Source organism: Orcinus orca, chromosome 18, assembly GCF_937001465.1.
Source record: "Orcinus orca chromosome 18, mOrcOrc1.1, whole genome shotgun sequence".
Classification (NCBI taxonomy): Eukaryota; Metazoa; Chordata; class Mammalia; order Artiodactyla; family Delphinidae; genus Orcinus; species Orcinus orca.
The window spans coordinates 77,108,219-77,132,622 of record NC_064576.1 but is presented as its reverse complement, the minus strand read 5'-3'; the positions used below and the strand labels follow the sequence as shown (position 1 = coordinate 77,132,622).

The 24,404-nt window shown below is 41.8% G+C and overlaps 1 protein-coding gene across 2 annotated transcripts in view; it reads right to left on the bottom strand.

Annotated features, from left to right (window-relative positions):
- MICU2 (mitochondrial calcium uptake 2) overlaps positions 1-24,404 on the bottom strand; it is an 84,716-nt gene that overhangs the window by 41,918 nt on the left and 18,394 nt on the right. For both annotated transcript variants that reach the window (XM_033409422.2, XM_033409421.2), the window contains exon 2: positions 14,075-14,219. In XM_033409422.2, coding sequence (XP_033265313.1) covers positions 14,075-14,219 — 145 coding nt within the window. The remainder of the gene's footprint in view (positions 1-14,074; positions 14,220-24,404) is intronic.

The following is a 24,404-nucleotide window of genomic DNA, read 5'->3' as shown; positions in this document are numbered from 1 at the left end:
ATTTATCCCCTCAGAGGGAATATTCTTCTCCCTTTTGTTGTTTGCTTAAGGAAATGTATCCATTTTTCTCACACCCTTTGTGAAGTCATGATTCCTCCAGCTCTCTGATGAAACTACCACATTAGATAGTCTATTACCCCAACTCTACACTAGATTGTGAATTCCATTAATATCTGTTTTATTTACCACTACATCCCCAAGGCCTAACACAGTGCCTCTTACATGAGGTGTAGCCAATAAAATTTTTAATAAAGGTGTGGATTATAACTCATCATTTCATTATATAATAACTGTTGATATATTTACTTATTAAGCTGTTTAATAAATACTTGTGCCAGGCACTGTGCCAGTCCGGGAACACGGTCGAACGAGAGACCGTGACGGGGCCGTTCACCAGCAGAGGGACGGCGGGCGGGGAGGCGCAGGGCACCCACAGCACGTTTACGGTTGCTGACCTGAGATGCCTCTGGCACTTCCTAGGCGAGAAGCTGGTCAGATGAGAGGTCTGGTCTGGAGACACACACGTGAAAAAGTCAGTGTTCAGGCACAGCTAAGTCACTGATGGGGGCAAGGTCCTCGAGGAAGAAGGCAAGGAGGAGAGAGGACGACTTGAAGATGGAAGCTTAAGAAGAACTCGTAAGGGGGGCATCAATTTTGTCCCCAAGACTAGACCGGAGACTCTCTGAGGGTGCGTGTCACATTTATTGTTTACATCCTCCAGGATTTTCATTTTGGTGTGAAATTAAACACCAGACTGATCTGATCTGGGCTGCTCTGTGTGTCAGGTTCCCCATGTCCCCAAACACCATGGAAACCAGCTGTCCTTATGAGGGATTAAAGTTGTTCTTCGTGCCACAGCCTCCACTTGATAAAGACGCCACAGGATGAAGCTGGGACCAGAGCTCAGCGCTTCAGTGTGGACCGAGCTTGGCACTGGGGAATAAACCTTCCAGGCTAATGCTTCTTGATGCCACATTCCAAAACCGTACAAACTGTTGATAAATGACCTTTGAAATACATACAGTGAACAGTTCTTCCAGTTTCTTATGACAACAATCACAAAAATAAGCCAGAAGTCATATGTATATGAATGTTAGAAAACAGAATCCAAGTTTTAATTTTTTTCTCAGGATGCTGAATGAAAAGTTGAATCATTTTAGAATTAAACGTCTTAATTTTTACTTTTTATTTGTTGTATACAAGCCCGGTAAAGTAGGCTTACATTGGATGTAATTCCAAAGAATCTCATATTTAGAATGATTTTTTTTTTTTTTTTTGCGGTACGCGGGCCTCTCACTGTTGTGGCCTCTCCCGTTGCGGAGCACAGGCTCCGGACGCACAGGCTCAGCGGCCAGGCTCACGGGCCCAGCCGCTCTGCGGCATGTGGGATCTTCCCGGACCAGGGCACGAACCCGCGTCCCCTGCATCGGCAGGCAGACTCTCAACCACTGCGCCACCAGGGAAGCCCCTCACCCCTTCTTTTTAATGATTCCTTTTTATATCATTCAGAGAACAACAATAAGTAAGCTGATTAAAAGCATAAGAATATAAGGGTAGAGGGAAACTGACCCTCCTGAATATCCTTCCAAGGAGGAGAAATCTGTCTTTAAGAAATAAAAGCATGGCCCGTGGGCTTTAAACCTGTTCTTCTCACACAGGAAAATGCATCCTCCCCAGTCAGGGTGAGGGGTCATGAGCTAGGTAGGGGACAGACAAACTATTTGCCACCCTGCAGTCTGACGACTATGGACGTGCTCACCACGCCCCATCTTAGGTATGTGTGTGCATGTGTGTGTTTACAAGAAGACCGGGAGAGGAGAAAGTATTTACGTGTGGAGATGGGTCAGCACTCAGATGCTGCCAGGGCAGTGTGCTCACAGCCCACTCTTACCCACGTACTGATTGGATGGGAAGGAGACTGCTTAGTGAGTCCTTGGAAGCCTAAGCAGCTAATTTTTTTGGCAAATGAATTTATCAGCAATCTGTGCTTTTAAAACTCCTGAGATGGCTCCTACAAATCAGTTCACTCTTCTGTAAGAATTGACCTAGATGAATATGTTTCGGTTTAGACCCACAATGAGTTCTCTGATATTGGAAATGCATAGAAAGAGTCATGTTTGGGCTTCCCTGGTGGCGCAGTGGTTGAGAGTCCGCCTGCCGATGCAGGGGACACGGGTTCGTGCCCCGGTCCGGGAAGATCCCACATGCCGTGGAGCGGCTGGGCCCGTGAGCCATGGCCGCTGAGCCTGCGCGTCCGGAGCCTGTGCTCCACAACGGGAGAGGCCACGACAGTGAGAGGCCCGCGTACCGCAAAAAAAAAAAAAAAAAAAAGAGTCATGTTTTTATTATTTTAGCGTCTCCATTTATTTTTTGCAAATAATTTTATTTATTTATTTATTTATTTGCTGTATTCATTTTTTTCCACACACACACACACTGTATTTTATTTTTACAAGAGATAAATAAACTGATACCAAGCATTGTAAATGGATGGCCACAACAAAAGCAACAATGACTGCAATTACCAAACACGAAACACACTCACACTGTGTCATAATATTGACATTCAGTCCAGGAATCCTCCATTGTAACAGCTCCTTTACTCTGCAGTGAAAATTGATTTGTATGTTTTTTTGCCTCTGGGTCCTTGTGGGATTTTTTTTTTTTATTCAAACAGAAAGTCACAAAAATTATAATCATCCTCATCAGTTCACTCAGTCCCATGTAATTAATTTTTTTTCATCTTGGTCTTTTGTTAGCACTGTTATGAATTCATCAGTTTTCCATTAGAGTTCTGAAAATGCTTATTCATTCAGTTCAGCAGTATGGTCAGTTACCAGAAACCTGTACTTGTCAGAGTCATTTCCATGAAAATAATTTTAAAATTAATATTTTCAACTGGGAACAAGGATTGGTATTTTTATATGTTTTTATAGCTTTATTGCGATATACTTCATATATCACAAAATCCGTCCATTGAAACTGTATAGTTCAATGGTTTTTAGTATATTCAGAGTGGTACAACCATCACCACCACCTACTTTCAGAACATTTTCATTACCCGCCAGAAGAACGGAAAACCCATTAGCAGTCACTCCTCTTCCCCTACTTGTGGGCAACCACGGATCTACTTTGTCTCTACAGATCTGCCTATGATGGACACTTCATATAAATGGAATCACACTACCTTTTAGCTGCTCCCACTTACTCTCCCCAACTTGTAAATGCTGGGTCATCCCAGAGCTCATTCCTTCCACCCACCTTTCCCATCTAAACTCGCTTTTGCAACCTCATGAAGTCTCAGCTCTCATGAATCCACTGAAGAGTCTTCAACCTACATTTCAGTTCCGTTCTCTCTCCTACTTGTACATCTAACTGCTCACTCAACACTTCCTCTTGGACGCCTGACAGAAACTCCTGTGAATGAATGAATACCTACTATGTGCCGAGCACTACTCTGGGTATTTTGTTTATGTCACTGAGCACAAGGGACACACATTCCTGTCACGGAGCAGGCGCTCTAGGGGGAGAAACAGACAATAAACAGTAAACTTCAAAAGTAAGGAAATTGTAAATACATATTATAGTAAACATTAGGGTGTGACAAGTGCTATGGAAAATAACTGAACAAGGTAAGAGGGATTAAAAGGGCAGCAGAGTGGAATAAGATGGGGCTGAGATGTGAGCACAGCACTGTGCTTGTAACAAAAGCCTCTGGAAAGAGGGGCAGGCATTTATCTTGTGGCTCTTGGGGAGCTGGACAGTCTCGTCACTGCTGTTTGCGCTGGCGAGTCAGCAGTCGGTCTGTCCTGCATTTTCCACCGCAGTGCCTGCAAATGAGGTAAAAGAACCCTGACGCATCCTTCACTGACTTCTGTGCATCCTGCCTTGCTTTGGTCAGCTGGATAAAAATGCAGCTCCGTCTGACTAAACAAATGGAAATAATGTGTCCTTAACAAAAGTTACTAAGGTAGAAAGACACAGTATAAACGCTCTCTCTATGCTGTTACAACAGCATTAGTTCTAAGGTAGAGCTGTACACATTTCATAGTAACAGAACATTACATTTAAGCGTGCAGGCCATTAAGGCAAGAAGGAAAATTATGCTTGACCACAACATTTTCTAATATAAGATAATCTTTCTAATAATATAAAGCCTCATTATGGTACCCTTAAACACATTTTCAGCAAATTTTTAATTCTGAAGATGCTAAAATTAATTCAATAAAATTGCAATGTAGAAGGAATACAATAAACATCATATTCTACTAAAATGAGCTGCATGCTAAAATTACTGTGAGAAAAAGTCATAAGAAATTTGACTTTTAATAACATTCCTCCAAGTAAAATTTAAGTGCTTTCCTCATGACAACGACATATTGTTGCTGTCTTACATAAAGAGCTTTAAATGGAAGAGTTGGTTTTTAAGTTGCTCTGTATGACAGAACCAAAGGGTACCACCCGCAGGATAGACACAGGCACAAGTCAGAGCAAGAGGGCTCCGAGCAGTAAGTTAAGAGCTCCTAGAACCGCTAAACGCGTTTACGGAGAGTAAAAGGATCAGTGTGTTGTTCAGAAGAAGGAGGTCCAGCCTGAAGGAAAGGAGTCCTTCGCAATAATCTGGGGAGAAGTGCTGAGGGCCTACCCTGAGCAAAAGACACAGAGGACACAGAGAAGGACAGAGAAGAGAAGTGGAGGAGGAAGAATAAGCTGCTCTTGGTGACGGAGCAGATACAAAACACGAGGCAGCTGGACATGTCCACGAAAACTCCCCACAGCCTGAGTGAGCTGGGGGAGCGCCACCGCAGGGAAAGGGGGCACCGGAAAGGGTGTGATGGGGAGGAAGCGGGCTTCAGTTTCGGATGCGCTGAGTTCCAGATGCCTGTGGGGATAACGCACGAATGTAAGTGCCTGATGCACAGCGAGACCAGAGCTTCTAGGGGCCAGCGGAGAGTTTGAGACAAGAAAAACGACCCTGAAGCGACAACGGTGAAGCCGTGAGCAGCAATAACCCCCTGGGGGACTGTGTCTAAGGGAGCAGCGCTGAAGGGAGGGAGCATTTAGGCGCTGGTAGGAAGAGGAAGCACAAAGGAAACAGACGGCAGGAACACATCGCTGAGAACAAAACCACAGGCGCCCAGGGAGAGACGTCCACAGCAGCAAGTGCTGCTAGAGGGTCAGTCAAGAGTCAGGCGAACAGCAGCCGCCCGTCTTGGCCATTTGGGGGCCACCGCTGACGTTCAAGAGAATAGTCAGCAGAGAGGGGAGGCAGGAAGCCAGACTGTGGTGCAGGCCGCGAGAGCAGGGGCCGCCCGCTGGAAAGCGAGTAGCTGGCGGGGCTGACTGTGCTGGGGTCGTCAAGGCAGTAAAGACACAAGAGGGTCTGTAAGCTTCAGACACTGAGACGGTAGAGGCAGAGAGAACGAGGGAAGGAGATGCAGAGAGGGTGGTGGAGGAACGAGTCTCAGCAGGGCAGGGAGCAGCGCTGGCAGAAGGCTAGGCAGCGATGTGTAAATGCCTTGGAGAATCTAGGCCAAGTTGAAGAACATGAATTTAGTGGCTCCAATCTGCATAACCATGGGATTTTCTCCAACAGTTCACAGCAGTCTAGGTTCAATAAGGACAAAGGGGAAAGATACTGGGAAGCAATTATTAAAGAGTGACAAAATGACAAACCATGTGGCTACAGGGAAGGAAGAAGGTCCAGAAGGAGTTGAGAACTTGGGAAAAATGGGATAACTGAGAGCAGAAGCTTTTATGAAGTCAAGAATAGGTATGCTGGGTATGAGAAAGTGGGTAAAGTGGGATTCTGTATTTTGGGATTTCAAAACTGGGGCAATTCTAAGTAATGGACATGGGAGGTGAATGATAAGAACGAAGGTCACTAAAATTGAGAACTAAGTACTGTAAGGCTAACGACATTTAGTAGAAAACAGCATCAAAGCTTGGAATTCAATAGAAAAGAACTTAAATAAGGGAAGATGGTGTTTTAGCTAGATAACCTAATTCTGAAAGGAGCACGTTTTTATGGTTTTCTGAGTGTGCAGTAAGGGATTAGGGTGACACTGATCTCCCCCAAACCTAAGAAATAATGAAGGAGAACAAAGAGCCAGCATCCACCTGAAAGAGGCGTGGGGAGAGGGTTCAAATAAGCCCCATCATAAATAAAGTATATTATTTGTAAGAAGTCCAGGAAGATAAATACCAGGTAAAAATAAGTTTAGGAGCTAATACATTTCAGACTGCTTTATTTCTTTCTGTTTACACATGAGGATCACGGGTCATTGGGGTGCCTCCCTTTTTTCTTGTTTTGCTGTTCATCATGATCCGTAGGAATGCAACCAAGATTCTTCGTCTTCTTATCCATGATGAAAAATGAAGAGGAAGGACATCATATGCATAAAGGATGTATTATTCGGCCTTCAAAATTACTCAATTCTTCATTTAGCTAAATGCCTTCTGATAGAGTTTAACTGCATTCCAATGAATAATAAAGTGGAAACATTATAAGAACCTAAATTGGTTGAATCAAGGGTTGCATAAAAACAACAACAATGAAAGAAAGAAAAAGCCATGTAAACTTTGAACTTCATTAGAAGAACCTGGGTCTATGGCTAAAACAAAGTAGAGCGAAGTAAAACTTCGATTCAATTGAAAGAACATAAAATGGGAGAAAATTCTTTTTTTTTTTTTTCGTGGGGGGGCTGTGCTGCACGGCTTGTGGGATCTCAGTTCCCCAATCAGGGATTGAACCAGGGCCACGGCAGTGAAAGCCCGGAATCCTAACCACTAGGTCACTAGGGAACTCCCAGGAAAATTCTTGAAAGAACATAAAACGGGGCAAATTCTTCGACGACACTGAGCACAAGACTAAATAGCTCCTGTTACATGAGGAAGAAAATACAAATGTTTGTGAGAGAAAGTCAAAGGAGTGAACCACTGAGTCAGGTAAAGAGAAAACAGACATTAACACATACTGTTTACAAGTATATGATATGTTAATATTCTGCTAATCAAGCTTTTACAACCTCCACTTGAAACCCTAAATGAAAAAATTAGAATAAATTACAATACAGGTCACAGCACAGACATTTCTGATAAACAAGAACTGTTTGCCTATTAAGTATTTCTAAAAAATTCTTTCATTATCCTTTGTTTTCTTTCATAATATCATCCTGTTTTGTACCTTTCAGATAAAAATTTTTAGAAAAAGCAATCTATACCTGTCATTTTCATTTCTTTCTAATTCTTTAACTGTCCACCACTCTCTTGACACCGATCTACCAAAGGTCCTGGTGACCCATGCTGATGACCAAATCCAACAGCCTCTCCCCAATTCCCATCCTACTGGATCTTTCTGGACACCACACTACTGACCAAACACTTCCTGCTCCCGTGACACTGCACTCTCATCCGTGGCCAATGGTCTTATTTAAAAAATCTCTGTAACTGGCTCTTCTTGCTTCACTCACCTTCTAAATGTAGATTTCTTTAAGACTTTTTTTTTTTTTTGCGGTACATGGGCCTCTCACTGCTGTGGCCTCTCCCGTTGCGGAGCACAGGCTCTGGACGCACAGGCTCAGCGGCCATGGCTCATGGGCCCAGCCGCTCCGCGGCACGTGGGATCTTCCCGGACCAGGGCACGAACCCGTGTCCCCTGCATCGGCAGGCGGACTCTCAACCACTGCGCCACCAGGGAAGCCCCTAAGACATATTTTTCACTTTTTCTTTTTAATGCAAATAACAAATATTTGTTGCTGATGAATTAGAAAATTACAAGACAAAAAGAAAATACAAAAACTGGTAATTCCAAAAGTAAGAGTGAACTACTAGCAATGTGGCGAATATCCTTGCAGACTGTATGTTACTTACACATATATATAAACAAGGAAAAATGGGATCTCACTCTTCATATGCTTTTAGAAAGTTGCCTAACTGACAGACTTGAAGGGAAAAAAGACAGTTCGACAATAATAGATTTCAATACTCTACTTTCAACAATGGACAGAACCGCCACAGAGAAGATCAGTAAAGAACTAGAGAATGCGAACAACACTATAAACCAGCATGCTGAAACTTACGGAACACAGTAAAAAATAGGAAATGTGAATGTATCCAAACAAGTATGGAGTGTGAATCAGTAACCAAAAACTTCCCAACGGGGCTTCCCTGGTGGCGCAGTGGTTGAGAGTCCGCCTGCCGATGCAGGGGACACAGGTTCGCGCCCCGGTCCGGGAAGATCCCACATGCCGCGGAGCGGCTGGGCCCGTGAGCCATGGCCGCTGAGCCTGCGCGTCCGGAGCCTGTGCTCCGCAACGGGAGACACCACGGCAGTGAGAGGCCTGCATACCACAAAAAGAAACAAACAAAAAACAACTTCCCAACAAAGAAAAGCCCAGGGCCAATGGTCTCACTAGTGAATCCTACCAAACATTTAAAGAATTAACACCAATCCTCCTCAAACTCTTCCAAAATCTGAAGAGGAGGTAACATGTGTGAACTCATTCTAAGAGACCAGCACTACTCTGATACCAAAGCTAGACACAAACAAGGAAAGAAAACTACTACAGGCTACCACTATCTTTTATTAATATTGGTGTAAAATTTCTCAAAAAAATACTAGAAAACAGAATCTAACAGTCCATTAAAAGCATTATACACCATGAGCAAATGGGATTTATCACTGGAATGCAAGGTGGTTCAAGATATGAAAATCAATCCATGCAATAGACCACATTAATAGAATGAAAGAAAACCCCCACAAGATCATCTCAATAGATGCAAAAGAAGTATCTGACAGGGCTTCCCTGGTGGCACAGTGGTTGAGAGTCGGCCTGCCAATGCAGGGGACGTGGGTTCGAGCCCTGGTCTGGGACGATCCCACATGCCGCACAGCAACTGGGCCCGTGCGCCACAATTACTGAGCCTGCGCGTCTGGAGCCTGTGCTCCGCAACAAGAGAGGCCGCGATAGCGAGAGGCCCGCGCACCGCGATGAAGAGTGGCCCCCGCCTGCCGCAACTAGAGAAAGCCCTCACACAGAAACGAAGACCCAACACAGCCATAAATAATAAAATAAATAAATAAAAATGTTAAGTGGAAAAACAGTATAAAAATTGGTCTAAAAAAAAAAGAGAAGCATCTGACAAAATCTAACACCTTTTCATGGTAAAAACACCCAATAAACTAGGAATAGAAGAGACCTTCCTTAACATTATAAAGGGCACACATATGTAATATGAGAGCTAACATCATACTCAACGATGAAGACTGAAAGCTTTAACAGAAACATTAGGAACAAGAAAAGGATGCTGCTTTTGCCACTTCTATTTAACATGTGACTAGAACTTCTAGCCAGAGTAATTAGGCAGGAAAAAGAAATAAAAAGCTTCCAAATAGGAAAGGAACAAGTCCAGTTAAATCTGCTCATAGAAAACATGATCTCATTATGCAGGAAATCTTAAGAAATTCACAAAAAACTGTTAGAGCTAATGAGTGAATTTATCAAAGTTATAGCATACAAAATCAACACACATAAATCAGTTGTATTTCTATATACTAGCAATGAGTAATCCCATAATGAAATTAAGAAAACAATTCCATTTGCAATAGCATCACAAAGAATTAAATATTGGGGAATAAATTTAACCAAAGAGGTGTAAAACTTGCACAGTAAAAGCTATAAAACTTGATGGAAGAATTAAAGATTTAGATACATGGAAAGACATCTTGTGTTAATGGAGTGGAAGACCTAATATTGTTAGGATGACAGTACTACAAAAAGCAATCTTTCTATTCATTGCAATCCCTATCACAATTCCAATGGTGCTTTTTTTTTTTTTTAACAGTACGTGGGCCTCTCACTGTTGTGGCCTCTCCCGTTGTGGAGCACAGGCTCCGGACGCGCAGGCTCAGCGGCCATGGCTCACGGGCCCAGCCGCTCTGCGGCATGTGGGATCTTCCCAGACCGGGGCACGAACCCGTGTCCCCTGCATCAGCAGGCAGACTCTCAACCACTGCACCACCAGGGAAGCCCCAACGGTGCTTTTTGAAGAAACAGAAAAGGCCATCCTAAAATTCATATGGAATTTCAAGAGACCTTGAATAGCTAAAAGAATCTTGAAAAAGAACAAAGTTGGAGGATTCAGACTTCCTGATTTCAAACCCTAATACAAAGCTACAGTAATCAGGCCTGTGTGGTACTAGCAAAGGATACACATACAGAACAACAAAACAGAATTGAGAGTTTGGAAATAAACCTATACATTTATTTTGGATATTGACAAGGAAGCCAGGAAAATTCAATGGGGGAAACAACACTCTTTTCAACAAATGAATAATCAGATCATTAGATAACAGATAAAAATAATTAGATAATAAATAATAAACAGAGAGCCACATGCAAAAGAATGAAGTTGCAACCTTTTACTTTACACCACTTACAAAAATTAACTTAAAATGGATCAAAGACCTAACCTCAATAGTTAAAACTATAAAACAGGGGCAAATCTTTATGACTTTGTATTTGGCAATATTTTCTCAACTATGACACTAAAAATATAGTCAACAAAAGTAAAACAAATACATATGACTTCATCAAAATTAAAAACTTTTGTGTATCAAAGGACACGATGAAGAGAGTGAAATGATAATCCACAGAATCAGAGAAAAACGGAATTTGCCCATTTCATCTAAGTTATTTGCATACAGTTGTTCATTGTATTCCTTTACGATCCTTTATGATCTAAGTTATTTGCACACAATTGTGTTCCTTTATGATCTTTTAGGATCCTTATGATTCCTTTATGATCCTTTATGTATTCCTTTATGATCCTTTTGACTTCTGTTAAGGTTGTTAGTAATGCTCCCTCTTTCACCGTTTTCTAATAGTTTTGAGTTTTCTCTTTTTTTTCCCTTGGTCAATTTAGCTAAAGTTTTTTCAACTTTTGACACCTCTTTTCAAAGAAACAGCTTTTAGTTTCATTGATTTTCCTCTACTTTTTCTAGCCTCTATTTTCTTTATCTATCATCTTTGTTATTTCCTTTCTTTTGCTTGCTTTAGGTTTAGTTTGCTCTTCTTTCTCCAGTGCCTTAAGATGACAGGTTAGGTTACTGCTTTGAGACCTTTTTCTTTATTAATACAGGTATTTACTGTTGTAAACTGTCCTCTAAGCACTCTTTTAGCTGCATTCTATAACTTTTGATGTATTATGTCTTCATTTTCATTCATCTCAAAGTATTTTCTTTTTCTTTCTTTTTTAAGAAATTCAAGTATAGTTGATTTACAATGTTGTGTTAGTTTCAGGTGCACAGCAAAGTGATTCAGTTATACATATACACATCTGTTCTTTTTCAGATTCTTTTCCCTTATAGGTTAATACAAAATATTGAGTATAGTTCCCTGTGCTGTACAGTAGATCCCTGTTGGTTATTTATTTTATATATAGTAGTGTGTATATGTTAATCTAAAACTCCTAATTTATCCCTCCCCTCCATTTTCCCCTCTGGTAAAGTTTGTTTTCTATGTCTGTGGGTCTATTTCTGTTTTGTACATAAGTTCATTTGTATTTTTTTTTTTGGTTCCATCTATAAGTGGTATCATATGATACTTGTCTTTGTCTGGCTTACTTCACTTAGTATGATAATCTCTAGGTCCATCCATGTTGCTGCAAATGGCATTATTTCCTTCTTTTTTATGGCTAAGGCTCCACTGTATATATAGACCACATCTTTATTCATTCATCTGTGGATGGACACTTGGGTTGCTGCCATGTCTCGGCTATTGTATACAGTGCTGCTATGAACATTGGAGTGCATGTATCTTTTCGAATTAGAGTTTTCTCCAGATGTATGCCCAGAATTGCTGGAATTGCTGGATCATACGGTAATTCTATTTTCAGTTATCTGAGGAACCTCCCTACTGTTCTCCATAGTGGCTGCACCAATTTACATTCCCACCAACAGTGCCAAAGGGTTCCCTTTTCTCCACACCCTCTCCAGCATTTACTGTTTGTAGATTTTTTTTTTTTTTTTGTGGTACATGGGCCTCTCACTGTTGTGGCCTCTCCCGTTGCGGAACACAGGCTCCAGACGCGCAGGCTCAGCCGCCATGGCTCATGGGCCTAGCCGCTCTGCGGCATGTGGGATCTTCCCGGACTGGGGCACGAACCCATGTCCCCTGCATTGGCAGGCGGACTCTCAACCACTGCGCCACCAGGGAAGCCCTGTTTGTAGATTTTTTGATGATGGCCATTCTGACTGGTGTGAGGTGATACCTCATTGTAGTTTTGATTTGCATTTCTCTCATGATTAGTGATGTTGAGCATCTTTTCATGTGTTTGCTGGCAATCTGTATATCTTCTTTGGAGAAATGTCTATTTAGATCTTCTGCCCATTTTTTGATTGGGTTGTTTGTTTTTTTGATATTGAGCTGCTTGTATATTTTGGAGATTAATTCCTTGTCAGTCATATTGTTTGCAAATATTTTCTCTCATTCTGTAGGTTGTCTTTTTGTTTTGTTTATGGTTTCCTTTGCTGTGCAAAAGCTATTAAGTTTAATTATGTCCCATTTGTTTATTTTTATTTCCATTACTCTAGGAGACAAATCCAAAAAGATATTGCTGTGATTTATGTCAAAGAGTGTTCTGCCTACATTTTCCTCTAGGAATTTCATAGTATCAATCCCACATTTAGGCCTTTTGAGTTTATTTTTGTATTCATCCTGCTTGGTATCCATTTTGAGTTTATTTTTGTATTAATCCTGCTTGGTATTCTGTGAGTTTCTTGAATCTGTGGTTTGGTGTTTGTTAATAATTTTGGAAAATTCTCAGCTGTTAATACTACAAATATTTCTTCTGTTCTTTCTTCTCTTTCTGGTATTGCCATTATGGGCATGTTACACTTTTTGAATTATACCACAGTTTCTGAATATTGTTTTTTCCAGTCTTTTTTCTTTTCAGTTTGGGAAGTTTTGACTGACATACCTTCAAGATCACCAATTATTTTCTGGGCCCAGAGGATTATTCTGATGAGACCATCAAAGGCATTCTTCATCTCTGTTACAGAGGTTTTTATTTCTAACATTTCCTTTTGACTCTAAGAGTTCCCCTATCTCGGTTTACATTACCCATCTGTTATTATATGTTGTGAACTCTTCCTTTTAGAGTCCTCAGTATATTATGGTTATTCAGAATTCCTGGTCTGACAATTCCAAAATATCTGCTATATTTGAATCAGGTTCTGATGTTTGCTTTTGCCTCTTCAGATGACGCTTTTTGCCGTTTAGCATACCACTTGATTTTACTGTTGAGAGCCAGATATGATGTGCTGGGTAAACATTACTGCAGTAAATAGGCCTTTGGTGTGAGGTATGTTTACTTGGCTACCATTAGGCTACCATTCTTATTAGTCATCCATTTTATCCACATCAGTGTATACATGTCAATCCCAATCACCCAGTTCATCCCACCACCACCCCACCCCTTGTGTGACCCTCCTAATTGCTCTAACCTAGTTTCTTTTTTTTGCCCAATTTAAAACATCAACACCACCAAAACGTAACATCTTGGATGAATTAGTTACCCTATTAAGAACTTATTTAGTGACATTTAAAAACTTACCTATTTTTTCCCTCTCTTTAGGATACTTTTTTTTTTTTTTTTTTGCGGTACGCGGGCCTCTCACTGCTGTGGCCTCTCCTGTTGCGGAGCACAGGCTGCGGACGCGCAGGCTCAGCGTCCATGGCTCGTGGGCCCAGCCGCTCTGCGGCATGTGGGATCTTCCCGGACTGGGGCACGAACCCGTGTCCCCTGCATCGGCAGGCGGACTCTCAACCACTGCGCCACCAGGGAAGCCCTTTTCCTCTTTTTAGAAAAACCCACATACAAAGCAACTATTTCTTAGATAAATAAAAGTTTAGTCTCACAAGGGTTGAAAGTCTAAATAATTAAGTAAACGCATGGTACAAAGAATGATGATAATTAAGATGAAGAAAAGCTGTTACCAATTCTATAAAACAGAGGTTTTTCAGCCCTAATATTTGATTTTTTTAACTTAAAAAACAAAAACACAACTTACGTTCGATTTGGTCAAACATTACTGAGAAGAGGAAGTCCCGTGGTGTCATGTAATACTCTCCCCCGTGTTCCAGTGAGGAAAACTGCATGAAGCGCTGTTTACGAGGAGACGGTTTCCCTTTCATCTTTCCAGAGTCCACACTTTTCTAAAAGAAAAAGAAATTGCAATTTCAGATTTTTTTCAGTATCAGTCCCCAACTTAGCTACTTCTACAATAATCTTTAAAGAGTAATTTTAGTGTTTAGGTATAACAACCTCCAAACTTTGAGGTCATTTACTGAACAGATATTTACTGAGTGCACAGGCACTGAAAACAGAGCAGTGATGAGGCTAACCTGAGGAACCTGCATTCCCAAACAGGAGAATGACAATTAACGAATAAATGTATAAAATAATATAAGACACTAAGAAGTGCCATGAAGATATATAAAGCAGGATAAGAAAGTGATTAGTAACATTTCGTGGCTTCCCCGGTGGTGCAGTGGTTGAGAATCCGTCTGCCAATGCAGGGGACACGGGTTCGAGTCCTGGTCCGGGAAGATCCCACATGCCGCGGAGCAACTAAGCCCGTGCGCCACAACTACTGAACCTGCGCTCTAGAGCCCTCGAGCCACAACTACGGAGCCCGTGTGCCGCAACTACTGAAGCCCGCACGCCTAGAGCCCGTGCTCCACAACAAGAGAAGCCACTGCAATGAGAAGCCCGTGCACTGCAACAAAGAGTAGCCTCCACTCGCCGCAACTAGAGAAAGCCCGCGCACAGCAACGAAGACCCAACGGAGGCAAAAATAAATAAATAAAATAAATAAATTTTTTTAAAAAGTAATATTTCATTGGGATGGACAAGGAGAGCCTTTCCGAACAGGTGACATTCAACGAGACTAAATGAGGCAGGCCTTGTGGGCTTGGGCTCTGGAGGGAGAGCATTCCAAGGAGGAGGTAAAGAAAGAAGACAGACCATGGGACAGGAACAAGCGTGGTGTGCTCAAGGGTGGTATGGCGGAAGAGAAGCTCAGGGAGACAGGACGGCAGCAGATCATGTAAAGATGAAGTACATCCATTCTGATCAGTGGCCCTGATTTTAGGAATATATTGACATCATGGGTGCACAGTGCTAAGAGAAGAAGAATGGCTAAGATATTGTTACTGTCAGAGTCTGTACCTTAGACAATGGGACCTGGGCCTTGACCCAAATGCTGATAGAGACGATACTGAAATATTTATTGCTAACCTTTCACGGAGCACTTACTATGTGCTAGGCACTGTACTAGTTAAGTACCCTCCGTGGACTATTTAATCCTCACAGTAACTGAACAGTAGATACTACAGTAGATATGAAAACTGTAAAGTAAATGCAGAGCCAGGATAAAAAACCAGGTGTGTCTGACTCAAAAGTGTTTCAATCTCTTAACTACCACAACTACCCTCCTACCCATGGCTAGGCACTGTGCCCTAGGCAGCCTGGAAGAAGACGACATACCAGTCAGCACACGGGCCAAGGTCAAAATAGGAACCTTGACTCAGAACATGTCATCTGTGAAATCCAAGAGCACACTGGCACTCGGGACCGCTTTCCTGAAGGTAACAAGCTAAATCAGACCACGACATCCTTCCTGGACACATCGCTTCCTTTCCATGCTGACACACAAGTCATGTTCAGTAAGTGCTGAGTGGAGTGAAATGGGGAAAAACGGCAATTCCGGTTGCTTAAACCTCCAAATTCAAAGCCGTCAACAGCTCCCTTTAGCTGATCTCAGTCCTCTAACCAGTATTAATTCTCTCTCCCCAGTTTGACAACTGGCTTCCTTGAGTGCCTACCAGAATACTGGCCGTATACAGAACACTCAATAATACTGCACTGAGAGTGCCCTGTCTTCTCCAGATCTTGCCTCTTCATGTCTTTCCTTTTCTTTCCCCTTAAATTACTACTATAAAAATAACTCAAGGGGCATGTCTTAATTATATGAGTCCATACTCTTATCTCAGTCATCAGAAAATTGAATTTTATTAATATTTTCTGAACATTTTATACATGAAGTAGATAAATTATCATTTGATATATTATCAAATGGATAGTATTTGTAGGAAAACAGTGGTAAACAAGACAAACAGTAATTCCTACTAGAATGTACTAAGTGCCTTGGCAGTGAATTTACAGAAAGTATACAGATGGGATAGGGAAGGGAGAGGGGTAAGAGTCTTCTCAGTAAATGTCACAGCACTGGCAAAGTCCTAGATACAAGAGTAATACAGTGTATTGAAGAGCTGAAGAAGTTAAACACGGATATATACATTATTAGCTTAAAGAATATTTGTGTTTATTATACTAATGTTAATATATAGTCTATTAGATTTTAAAAGGTAAATAATCTATATAGAAATAGGTATATGAATTTCCAAATCTTTAAATAAATGTTGGTTCTTAAAAAAAAATTATTTATTTATTGGCCATGCCACACGGCATCTGGGATCTTAGTTCCCCCACCAGGGATTGAACCCGTGCCCTCTGCAGTGGAAGTGCGGAGTCTTAACCACTGGACCGCCAGGGAAGTCCCAATGCTGGCTCTTTTATATTATCTTGTATCTAAGTTGTTCATGACTAGTTAAAAAAAAATCTTTTACCAACCACTTAATCCCTTTTATGCAAACAAACATATTCTTCTTTCTAAACTTCAACCAACTAAAAGGGGCCAATTACTCATTTATCCTCCTCAAGTGCTCTCATAACAGGATGGATCGTTATTCTGTCTCTTTTGGTTTTCATGCTGTCCTCTATCTTGTGGCAATCTTCCTCTTTCCTGGTCCTAATCTATACTGAAAATGACCAACAAGTAAAAACACAAACCTCCCACCCTCTTGCAGCAAGACATGAAAACTATTCCTCCATCTCATGGTTACCATGTTCTATACACTTGTATGCGTCTATAACTTGCATAAGCGTAACATTTCTGAAGATTCTTGAGAAGAGTCAATTATTCTGGGAAGTGTCATTTTATTTTTATTTGAAAAATATTTTTAAACCCTTTACTGAATTTGTTACAATATTGCTTCTGTTTTATGTTTTGGTTATTTGGCTGCAAGGCATGTGGGATCTTAGCTCCCCGACCAGGGACTGAACCCACACCCCCTGAAATGGAAGGTGAAGTCCCAACCACTGGACCACCAGGGAGGCCCCCTGGGCAGTGCCATTTCAGATAATGGTTGATTGGGTTGCCATCCCTTCCGATTTTGGTTAAATATCCTCCCCAATGAATAAGAAAAGGTAGAAACTAAAGCTCCCTTCCCTGGGTTGATTTCTGAACTTGAAACTGCCATATGAATTGTAGCCCATGAATTTAGAAGGTCACTTACAAGCAAATGACCTCCACATTTGCCCACCACCATGATCCTCTACCAGTAGGCGATGTGGCATAAAACTATGTAACGACCCCCTACTAACATCCTTACAACTCAACCTGGTGTCATACCTTTAATTTCTGCTACTTCATAGTATAAATAAACCTATTCTACTACCCCCAAATCCTGCAACTCCCTTTGCCAGCACTAGCAATGTCTCTCTTTTTTCTATTCTTTTCCACCACCTCTCACACTGCTTACTGAGGACACAGCTATCAGTTGGAGGCCATCACCTGTGTAGATACTAATCCCACCATTTCCCTTATGCAATATATAGTGGAAGCCTCCAAGTCACCACCTCTTACTACTAGAGTCTTTCCCTTCATCCTAACTTCTACCCGCCGACCTCCCAAGTAAATACATAATCAAGCATCTGCTAGTGTGAGGGCACTCCAGGAAGAGACAGGACACATACTAATCAAAGGGGCAACAGGACAGTAATAAACACTAACAATAGAGCTAATGTGAATTAAACACATGCAAGGTAGGGTGCTAAAATCTTTACATACATGGTCTCACTCAACCTTCACAATGACCCCAATAGGAGACTTCATTTTATCAGCCTCATTTTACAAAAGAAGAAACCAAAGCTTGTCAAGGTTAACCAGCTTGCCTGGGTTAACATGGCAAGTCAGCGGATAGCATAGAGGCAATATGACAACCTCAGCTCAACCACTATCCTATGCCCGCTCCTCTAAGGATTACATAAACTAGGAAAATAGAGAAATCAGTGTGGGTAATGACAGCTGAGAAAGTTTTCATAAAAAGAGTGGGATTTAAGTTAGGCTCTAGAGAATAACAAAGAATAGAACTAGAATTAGCCATCCTTAAGACCTGGGCTAAGAGTTGTCCATTTCCTAAATGACATGTATTGTTTCCCTTGTTCAATAAAATTTAAAATAAGTAGGATGTTATGAACACAATTCTTCGCTACAGCAAAATTTACGCAGAGGAAAGAAGAGTATTGTTCTGAAATTTCCAGAGCCTTTCTAATTCCAAGTTGACGAACCAACAAATCAATTTTCTTTAAGTCCCCTTTGTCATACAGCAGTTGAATTTTAAAGGACCACAAATTGATGTGTATTATATATTTATGCTTACTTCGCAGAATTTGGAAGATCAATTTGGCATTTTGAATCTTTTATCTATAAAGTTTATTCTTGCCATACTTCACATGTATGACCACTATGATCAAAGCTCCGATGGATGGATTTAACATCAAGAATTAACAATGTCTGTCTGCCCCCAACCCTTCCATCCTCTCCCCTGGTGCTCTCCTGCTCACGTGAGCATGCTCTCTCTGCCCACATCCTCCTGTCTCTCCCCTCCTTCCCGCGCACGTTTCAGGTGGCTTTTTTCTGTTGCTGCTGTTTGCGTATTCCTTGAACTGACCATATGGTTTTGGGCACTCATTCTTCTCTCTCGTTTCCCCTGTCTCTCTCTCACAGATATGTGTACATGTGGCGTATCTGTGGTCAGTTGTGCTTGGTAAACTGAGTTTGAGTTTGGTTAAGTGCAGGTAGAGGATCAGTGTGGGTGCGGAGGATGGGGAGGAATAACCAATTCTATCTGAGACAACACAAGGGCAGATGCCCAGCTTAGTGCCGTTAGTACTGCTCCATACCAGGCGGTGAAAAAGTCCACAAATTCATCTTCAAACATTTAAGAACCTGTTACGTGTCACTGTTCTGCAGATATACAGATGGACACTGTGAGGTCTCGGCCTTTAAGGAGCTCACAAAAGGGAATGCTGGAGAGCAAACAAACAATTCAGAGCACTGGCTCCAAGGTCAAACTACCCTGGATGCAAATTCCAGTTCTGTCACTCACTAGGTATGTGACCTAGGACCAATTATCAGCTGACTCACGAACAGTGAGGAAACAGGAATCAAGCTGCCTGGACTTAAATCCCAGCTCTGTCACTTGGCCAAGTTCGAACTGTGACTTCTCCCTAACTAATCTGTAAAATGAAGAAGACAGTAGTATCTACTTAAAGGGTCTTTTATAAACCGTGTGGTTCAATGAAATAATACACATACTACGTGCTCTGGAAGGTCAGCCATTACTATCATGATCGTCGTAATTCAAACAAATGCTCTAACAGAAATATGTAAAAAATTGTAGGAGAAGGCAGAGAGAGGACCAATTAACTGCCTTGTTAATTGGAAGACTTAACAAAGGCATCCCAGGCCAGGAGAAATGGGACCTGGGCTGCAAACGGTGAGGAGTCGCCAAGACCGGGAACAACAGTAGAGCAAAGCGTGCTACAGCCAGTCCTGAGGTCTGGGCAGCAGGTCCAGGGGGCAGAGAGTCTCTGGGGGACGCGACCAAAATGGACAGAAGGGGAGAAGGGCAGACACAGTGCACCAGGAAGACCGTCTTGGATGTGGGCATTTTCTTTTAATTCACACAAGAGCCAGCGTAGACGGAAGACACTGGAAGGTACACGGCTGATGCTGCAGGATATCTCATACCATGATTCGGCACTTAGTCTACACATCCATCCAATACGCTTGACTTTTCAGTCTCAAAATCCCAGCATATTAGAAACATTACATTACAAATGCTAGAGTCAAGTATACTAGTGGCAGAAGGGAGATCTTACAGCCTGAAAGTGAGACAGGAGAGAAAAATTAAAGAAGCCAGACCTGGCCACAATAGTCTGGATCAATCTATGTCATGACGACCAACAAACAGCCACTAGGTCTATTTATGTGATGATGGTCTTCAGTCACTTAGAAATTGCTAATTATGTAGGGAACATTTTGTTAAAAATGTGTAATGTAGCTTAACTGTTTTTAATGTAAATCTTGCATTAAAAAAAGATGTTTTATTACTTACGAGGGTAATTTTAGTTGTCTGGAAGATTCACTTACAGGGCATAACTCATACCCCACTGACGCTGTATAAACTCAGCATTACTCTCTAATCTACTATATATATCCAAAGCACTTTGTAGAATGTATGTTACATAAAAATACCAGGGCCACGCTTATATAAACTGAAAATGATTAGAACTGTGAGTAAAAGCACAGTGTCTTTCAGAAAAATACAAGTAGACATAGTTCAGGCTCGTCATAAACACTATTACATGTCATATAAAATTAGACCGCAGGATACAAATCTTTTCATCTTCCAACACTGTTAACAGTCACTTTTAAAAACACTTACTACTAGTGTATTCTTAGTCATGATGAGCTCTCACTTACAGGAAAAGCATCTATACAAATAGCCATTCAATATGCTGACACCTAGGTTTCAGGATGTCAGGAGAAATCTGAATGTCATCTCCTAGGGCTAAATCAATTCCTTTCAAACATAAAAGGTATCATAAGGCAAACCATAATTTTAAGTAGTTGATATAGGATATAAATAAATGTTGCTATGCACGTCTAAAAATCTGTTAAATTCCAGGAGCCGTTTCAAGGGTATGGTGAGAATACCAGCACTGGAGGAACTCGGAACCTCCAGCTTTTATTTTTAAAAATATTTATTTATTTATTTAGGCTGCATCGGGTCTTAGTTACAGCACGCGGGATCTTCACTGCAGCACGTGGGATCTTTAGTTGCGGCATGTGCGATTGTTTTTTTTAGTTGCAGAATGCGGACTCTTGGTTGCAGCATGCATGTGGGATCTCGTTCCCCAACCAGGAATTGAACACAGGCCCTGGCATTGGGAGTGTGGAGCCTTACCCACTGGACTACCAGAGAAGTCCCGGAACCTCCAGCTTTTATAGGCTCTGCTACAAAAAACAAGTTTTCTTTTTCCCTTTGGATTTTTGGTTTTCACTCTCAATCTATACGATTATCCACTTGCAAATAAAATTTGGGAAGGTCCTTTCTCTATGCTAAAAAAAGAAAAAGGTATAATGTACCTTCCTGAGTTAACTCTTAATACAATCAAAGGGTCATTAAAAACAACAAAAACAAAAACAACAAAAAAAACAAAACCATAAATTGATGAGAAAGCAGTAAGTAAAACTTCTTAAAATCTCCGTCCCAAAACCTGACAAAGAACCAGAATGAAAACCAGAAAATAAGGACAGCCATGCTGATGCTAGCTCCTACCTCCCACTCTAAACTGTTCTAGAAAGATCTTCTATTGATAGATACTGATAATGCTGACCCACCTGCACGACAGTACTAGGAATGAAAACTAGTTTCCTCCCCCAGAGTGTGATGGAACGAGAGGACGAGATTCTGGAATCCCTTGCGGATGGGGCAGCCGGGCCTGGGTGTGTGCACTGCACGCCTCCGGGGGCCCCCTCACACTGGGATCGCAGACAGCTGTGGAGCAGATGGCAGGAAGGTGCACTGTGGAAGGTGACTTCCTCTAACCTGCAGGGGTAACGCTGTCACTGAGAGCTCCCAAGTGCAGGGATGTGCAGGCCAGAGAGGACCGTGGGGAGTCCCCCCGGAAACCCCTGTCACTCGCTGCTGTCACTAGAGACCCAGCACATGCCTCTTTCCCCTCCTGCGTCCTGTCAAAGGAGGGCTGGCATCAGCAGAGGATGCCGGGCACGGCTGGGCAGAGGAAAATACTGCGTCCACAGCCACGCTGACCAAAAAGCCAGCAACTATGTCCGAGGGCACTTCTCTAAAGGGGCAGGCACTCCAAACAGGGGGAATCGCAAAGGCCACCCCTGGGGATGCGCTAACCCCCAGCGTGGCAGGAAGGCAGAACGCCCAGAGGAGAGCCAGGACACACCTCGCTCCTCCTCCAGTCCCGCAGGCAGCAGACTGACCCACAGTCCATGGAAACTATGAACATCCTGCTCTGCAGCTAATGTTCTGATGTGAAGGTAAAGAGTGCTCAGTTCAAGATGGAAAGGGTCAAGCTTATACACTCACAATGTCCCTGGCAAATAACGTACCTGGCTAGACCATCTGTTTAAAACCTGATGTTGGGCCTGTCCAAATTCTCTGGGAAAATGCAGAGCAATAGGAAACAACAATGAAAATCAAATTCTGAAAGAAAGCAGAAAAAAATCACAGAAAACAAAAGACGTGATCGATGCACTTTAAACATCCGAGAGCAAAGATAAGATGCAAGATGACAGAGGCCTCTGAAAGGGAGCCAGCCCAGCCGCACAAGCGGAGTAGACACGAAAGATGCCAGTATGAAACGAGAAGCTCTAAGAAACAGGAAAGACTAGAACCAACACTGCAGAAAATACACAAACTACGGATAGGAAAAAAAACCACATAGAAGGCAGAAGAAAAGCACAGAGAAAAGCATTTAGGGAAAAGAATATCCACATGTGTGACAGACACCAAGGATTCAACATGAAAACTGCTGTACTTCAGGAAGACAGAGAACAAATCAGCAACAGATTTGCTCAAAAACAGCGTGGGAAAACCTCACTGAAACCCTCAAAGACCTGAATTTACTACCCTATCTGCCACTGCCCTATGTGAATATACTCAGGTTTGAATAATCCTAGAAGACCTCGGGGGAGATTGGTCAGTTTTAGTTCTTTCAGAAAACCTAAATAAGGCAGATGTTAGAAAATCTAAGTAAGGTTAGAACTATGATGCCCTTATTGCTGGATTCAACCTCTTAAAAGCGGTTCTCAGAGAAGATAGTACAAAAAAATGACACAGTAAATGATTAAGCAAGATGTGGTTCTAAGATAATGCTTAAAAGACACACATCACCCTTGTATACTAAGTGAGGAAATGAAAGCAGTGTGAGGGGGTAACATTCTCAAGCTATTCAACCCGAAAGGCTGGGGAGAATTTTTTTTGCCCCTCTTCACTCCAACTTATTTATTGCAGTGCAGGAGAACTATTCAGTAGGAATGGACTAAACGGTACCAATCTTAATGTTTACCTGAAGGAGATATCCTAAGTTACTTGGACTCAACCCTGTCGGCCTCAGGAAGAAGAGGAGCCTATGGAATGTGCTTGTGGAGATCAAAGCACTGCTGAGGGTCTGCTGGGGGCTCTGCCCCTAAACCTCCCGGGACTGGGTGGAAAGTGATGGGAGCGGGGATGAGTCCGTCCCAGTACCACTAGATTTGCTTCTCAAACCTGCATCTAAAGCTAAATGTATGGGAGAGGAGGGGCAGAATCAAAGCTGGGACTGGAGCTATCCTCAACATGTGAGAACCGTCCACATGGTTCTGGTTAAATGTAAAATGCTCCATGGCTTTCAAGGATTACTTGTAATGCAGTAAAAAATGTGACAAAGGAATTAAGAGCAATGAGTGATATGAACTAGATAAAAGAGATCTTTGAAAGCTGATGACTTCTGTGAAAACATTTCACTAGTTTATTGCCTTTAAAGCAACAGGTGCTTCACCATTCTGTCTCTACTTTTTATCCATGAAGTGACAAATTGGAAAAAGTGTTCTGTTCTTTGTTGAACATTCTTTGGTCTCTACATTTCTAATGAATAAAAGTGGGAAAAGAAAAGCCCTTCCTTACAATGCTTTCAGTATGTCCAACAGATACACATTGCATCAGGCAAAGTGTAGTAAAACCTATTCATTTGCGGTTTTTATTTTGGAATTTGCAGTAATCTGGATAAAATGTAATTGTTTTGTTGTCTTTGAACTTTCTGTGGTGTAATTAAAGAATATCTTTTCTTCTTAAAGAAAACTTCACAACTGGAAATTTTCAGTCATTAGACAGAACTTTTCCATTTCACTCTGAATCAGGGAGTTTTTATTGTACATGAAACAAAATACTACCAGAGTAAATTAGAACTATTCACTGCATAAGCTATGCTTCACGATAAATTCTACAAAATGACAGAGTATTAGTGAGGGAGACAAAAGTCATTCCTGGGAAAACTGGGAGCAACTAAGTAAAGCTTCTCCTGAGAAATGATGGAGTCGCTTTAGCCTACTGCCCTACTCGCAAGGGAAATACTACTCTGTGAACTGCTCCTACAACCATTCAGTATCAACTTATTTAATAAATATTACATGT